Below are 5660 nucleotides of genomic sequence, written 5' to 3' on the forward strand. Positions count from 1 at the left end.
TAACATATAATCAAACAAGATTAGTTAGTCATGGTTAGTGATCATGGTATCTAGAAAGTAGAAATTAATAGATATGAATGTTTCTTGGTGAATTACCATCACTTATAAGTTTTCTTGTACCCTGTAAAATTCATTTCAGAAGTATAATAAGAAGATTCCACTTCAGATTAAAAATTCATTGAGGCAGGGGGGTTGCAGATACCAGCGGTCGTGATTCGCTGCATGTACAGCCACGTGGTGGATGCAGTGTAGGCAATCATGGTTTCGCCTTTCGCAGACACACAAACAGAGGACACTATAGCGAACCCAACCCCACTCCCCGGGCCAACCGCCACCACGCTATTTAAATACAACACTTGCCCATTTCTTTCTCCCATGCACCTGTCTTCCTCCCATCAACACCTCAAGCGCTCTCCCATTGCCTCTCTCTCTCTCTCTCTCTCTCTCTCTCTCTCTCTCGATCTCCCCTTTCTCATCTTCCATCTCTCATCTCGCTGCCTCTGTTCCCTTAACCTGCCTAATTGCTTCACTCTCTTCCTCATATAAAATAGCCACTAGAGCCAGTAGCCTAGTATCTTGGACCTTTACCTCCCTGTCACTGATTCAACCTACACTAAAGAACACATCCCATTATTGACGAAGATGTCCAGCAGGAGGACTCGATCAAGGCAGTCAAGCTCATCGAGAATCAGCGAAGAGCAGATCAATGATCTCGTGTCCAAGTTGGAAGCGCTGCTCCCTGAAGCCAGCATTAGGAGCAACAGCAGTGTAGGTTTCATACCAACTACGTACCCACCATAGTGTTTTACAAGCTCATTTGCTCTTATTTCCTCTAAAGCATGATTAGAGTTTGGCCTTTGGGTGCAGGCGTCGGCTGCTCGGGTCTTGCAAGACACCTGTAACTACATTAGGAGCCTGCATCGAGAAGTCGACGATCTGAGTGAGAGGCTGTCGGAGCTGCTTGCGACGACCGACACAACCAGTGCTCAAGCAGCCATAATTAGGAGCTTGCTCATGTGATCGAACGCTTTGAGTTTTTGGAATAAATTAAGATGCGCTTAGAAGCTACCCTTTAATTTTAGCTTAATGAGGTTTGTCGTGGTCTTCAATGTAGCAAACTTAAGCTTAGTCTTTTCTGTACCTATAAGCTAAATCTTGCTATGGTGGCTATTTATTAGTCCTAGAAATTCTCATCTTTAAACAGCTCCATATAAAACAATGGTTCTTCGTCTTAATGTTCTTGGCAGGCCGAAGGGATGTGGGTGGTTTGATGTGTTTTGCCTTAACCTTGGAATGAGTGGTGATGCAACAAAGAGTGTGCTGCGTTCTTTTGATGTTAGTGGGGGGGGGTAGTTTCAAGAGACTCTCTTAACCTTGGTTGATACCAAGATAATAGTGAGGTTGCTTTTCCCCTTCTCAAGACAGTCAAATTTACAATCTCTAGGATTTCTGATCTTTAGAACGATAAACTCATGCTTCCGTTTCTCTTGTGAATATGAAGTCATGCATCACTGCGCTTGGAGTGCCAACCTAGCTAGCTTGCAAAAACTTGAATCATGATTCCAATCTTTCTTTTCTTTGTCCATACTTTATGAATGCTTCCCATATTTTCATTTGAACAAATATCACTTATACTATCATTAATCTGCAGAAAACCATAGGATGAAAGTGATCATTGGTGGAGTTACCGTTGGGCCGACATCTTCCTTGAGTCTGTTCATGAGATCAGTGCAGTCGATCAGGAAAATGTCAGCCAGTTCATGTGGGTGGGAAGGAGGGAATCTTAGAACCTATATATGAGATCGATATTGTTGGATGGGCATGGACCAATGCCAACATAAGCATGAAAGATCCCTTGGATATGGCATTTTAGGCAGGATAGTCATTGCCAGCTCAAATTTAAGAGGTTCTAAGTGCAATCCAAAGAGCAGATGAGCACTTATAAAAGAATTATATGCAGCTACACAACTTAGAAGTTCGCCAACTTGCTTGATTCTGTGGATTTGAGTTGTTTGGATTAAACTAATCAGCATCTTTGGTACGGCTACAGTTACGACAAGTTGAGGTGATATGAAAAGAAGAAATGAAATGCCAGAAAAATTGAGCTAAACTCCTATTATGAATCTGATGATGTAGCATATCGCACCAACTGGAATAAAAAAAAAAAAGAGAGAGAGAGAGAATTCGAACTAATTTGATTTCTATTCTTTTATTCAGCAGATCATTGCCCGCAACCCCCTTTTCCTCAAATAGTAGAAACAGAGTTACCATATATGACCCTTTTCTTTGGTCCTACAATAATATTTAGGCTATCTTCAAAAAAAAAGGAAAAACATATATGTCAGGCCCCGAATCCATCATCCGCATCAACCACGTGACAAGGCTGCACATTCTGCAACGCAATAACCCTATGAAATGTGCAAGGCCTTCTGAACAATTTTTATAATATAAATTATCATTTTTAAGAAAGAATAAATTGACTCTAATAATAGCAATCCAAATACAAATTTGAGATCATCCAATGATATTTGCTACATTTAATCCTTTATGCATCTCTCACTAGTAGACCCAACTTTAACCAAGTTATGCTCTTGAGGCTCTAGAAAAATTAACCCTATGGAATGTATAACCATGTCACATAGTCTACCCGAGTGATAAGTTCGGAGCATTGCAATACATACAAGCATTGATCTAGTTGGTTGTTGCATAACTAATACTTGCTCTAAAATAATAAAAAAGGGAAAAATTATTAATTAATGTAAACAAAGATGACAGCTTTTTAATAAGAAGAAATGTACTATCTGATGAGCGCTAAGAGTAACCATATTGTTAATACTAAATTTATCTCTTATCACGAAGACAGCCAAGGACATGAACATCCAAAAAAACGGACTTTTTTGAAAGCGTAGAAACGAAATCCGCAATCAATGAAAATAACTAAAAACTATACTCATTTGGTAATACCAATAAAAGAATAAGGAATACAGAATATGGCAAAGCAAACGTAAAAAAAAGGACCCTAAAAACCAATTCGGATGGAAGGAGCCAACATGTATGAACCCAGTGACCCTCCCATCCATCCGTTCTCGCGTGAAAGGCAACCATGTCTGTGATATCGTACCCATCTTCATCGAATCAAGCAGTTGAGTTGCTCATTCTCTAGAATGCAAAAATACACGAGAATACAAATGATTTGTAAAACGAGAAGTAATCTTTCACCGACTAAGTAAAAATCTTTACTCTATCAATGGTAAATGGCGGCCACTACAAAATTTTCCAACCATGCACTAGATAATTCCACACACATAAGGTATCACTTAAATTCGCTAGATAATATCATTTTATTTACTTTTTAACTTAAGTGAACCTGGTATTGCCTACAATTTTCACTGAGTATCAAAGTATGACTTCTGACCTACATGTCTTATGCAGCCACTTTCATATTTTGTCTCACCTATCCTCAATGGTTATAGAATAACTTAATGATAACTATAAGGAAAAATTAGGAAGACACCTCTTCAACTTTGGGGCATTTACACTTGATCCTAATTTTTTAAAAAGTTTCAACTAGCTACCAAAATTTAATCTCTATTACAATGTGGCCTACCAAAATTTAATTTTTATTGCAATGTGGCCCAATCGTCTATCAAATCCTAAAACAATTAACTGAGTTAGAGAAAAAACAAAAATACCCTCGATTTAAACAGGTTGGATCGTGGCTCTAATGCAAGATAGACCTACCATATAGATCTCAAGGCACTTTGCACTTCATCATTCTTCCACCAGCATAGATCTTAGAGCAAGTTTATGCACTTGATATCGGTATAGATCTTAAAGCGAGTTTATGCATCCATCTTCTATCATTCATCCATTCATTTGCATAGATCTCAAAGCACTCCATCCTCTCTATTCATCAATCCATTTGCACAGTTATCAAAGCGCTCTATCTTCTATGATTAATCCATTCATATACACAGATCTCAAAGCGTTGCATCCTCTATCATTAGTCTGCCTGCATAGATTTCAATGCACTCTATCCTTTGTCGTTCATCCATTGAGCTATACAGATCTCAAAAGTATTCCATCCATCATCTTTCATTTACTTGCATAGATCTCAAAGTACTCCATCCTCTACCATTATCTGTCCATTTGCACAAGTCTCAAAGCATCCTATCATTTATCCATCTGTGTGCAAATATTTCAAAGTGCTCCATCCTATGTCATTCATCTGCGTGCATAGACCTCAAAGCGTTCCATCCTCTATCATTCATTCACCTTCCTGCATAGATCTCAAAGTGTTCTAATTTTTTTCATTCATCCGCCTGTGTACATATCCCAAAGCAAGAAGATTTCATTTCAATCATCTTTCCCTTTCCTTCAATTCTTACCAAAAAAGAGGCACCCTGCTAAGTTGATAGAAAGGGCATTTCTAAAGTTTTATAAATATTTTATTATTACGTGACCATCATTTGGTAACAATTTATAATAAAGATAGACAAATGGGCTATACTGCAACATAAATTAAATTTTAGTAGTTATTTATTTTTTTAAAAAAAATTGTGGTCAAAGTATAACTAGCTCAAGGTTGAAATGGCATCTCGCTAACTTTTTTCTAACTATAAACTATTGTCCTTGTTTAGCAGTTATGTCCTATCATGCTTGAAATATAGTTGGCATCCTACGAATCTAAACTCTCCATATTTTTCATGCATTGCTAATGCAGCCAAACTTGATAGATGGTAAAAACATCATCACATGAGATTGTTTCGTCTCTTTACAGCGAAGAATGACATTCTGCATGTACCTTCATGGAGAAAAACGGAGTGCGTCCATGTTCTTCTGTCTCACAGAATCGATGGAGGTTTCAACTGCTTCACTTTTGTATTTGTTGGGGATGGAAGGGGTCATACCCTTTAGTCCCATACTACTTGAGTAGTGGAAAGGATTGTGCTTATAAGATATCTCCATTCTCTTTTCTCTCGTGAGGCATCTTTTGGACAAAGCCATGAGGGGGGCTTGAAACCATCCCAAAGCGGACAATACCTCGCACAGGGACACAACTCCTTTTCTTGCTCTAACAGATAGGGTGCCCCGAAGGTGCGTGGACCTTCCCACCACGACCCCGCACGAATCCTTCCCACTAAGAGTGCTACTGTTGGGGGTGGAGGGGGGCCATACCCTGTAGTCCAATACCTGCTTGAGTAGTGGAAAAGTTTGTGCTTATAAGGGGTCACCATCCCCTTTTGGACAAAGCTATGAGGGGGGCTTGAAACCATCCCAAAGCGGATAATACCTTGTGCAGGGACACGACTTCTTTTCCTGCTCTAACAGTAATGCTTATCATTTTTGAGTGTTTAACATGATTGGCTTTATCGGAAAAGACGAGCAGTGGAATTTATTTCAAAATAAAGGAACGAGGCTATTTGCTGAAATGCAACTAATTTAGATGGTATCTTGTAAGATGTGATTGTTTCACTTGTACAAGTCAATTTTGCAGTCACGAAATCATTGATCAAGATGGGGAGCTCAACAGGGGGGCATCCAACCTTTCCGCAAAAAGCTAGCCTGAAAGCGAGCCGGATATTTCTTTTTTTAATTAATTTTGGGCCCTACATGTATCAAAGAACCAGTTTACTCGAGACACACATCCACACACAGAG

At 39.1% G+C, this 5660-nt stretch overlaps 1 protein-coding gene across 1 annotated transcript; it reads left to right on the forward strand.

The window, feature by feature from the left end:
* Nucleotides 1-376: 376 nt before the first annotated feature.
* LOC120112045 (transcription factor ILI6-like) lies at nucleotides 377-1235 on the forward strand. Its single transcript, XM_039130634.1, has 2 exons — nucleotides 377-768; nucleotides 868-1235. Exons 1-2 carry the CDS (start codon nucleotides 643-645, stop codon nucleotides 1018-1020), a joined length of 279 nt encoding a protein of 92 aa, XP_038986562.1. The 5' UTR covers nucleotides 377-642; the 3' UTR covers nucleotides 1021-1235.
* Nucleotides 1236-5660: the final 4425 nt, after the last annotated feature.

Source organism: Phoenix dactylifera, chromosome 9 (assembly GCF_009389715.1).
Source record: "Phoenix dactylifera cultivar Barhee BC4 chromosome 9, palm_55x_up_171113_PBpolish2nd_filt_p, whole genome shotgun sequence".
In the NCBI taxonomy this organism is placed as follows: Eukaryota; Viridiplantae; Streptophyta; class Magnoliopsida; order Arecales; family Arecaceae; genus Phoenix; species Phoenix dactylifera.

Excerpts from the sequence above, each read along its gene's own strand:
- LOC120112045 (XM_039130634.1), top strand. The coding sequence starts at position 643 with ATGTCCAGCAGGAGGACTCGATCAAGGCAGTCAAGCTCATCGAGAATC. Across the intron at positions 769-867 it reads GCATTAGGAGCAACAGCAGT|GCGTCGGCTGCTCGGGTCTT; the intron begins GTAGGTTTCATA and ends CTTTGGGTGCAG.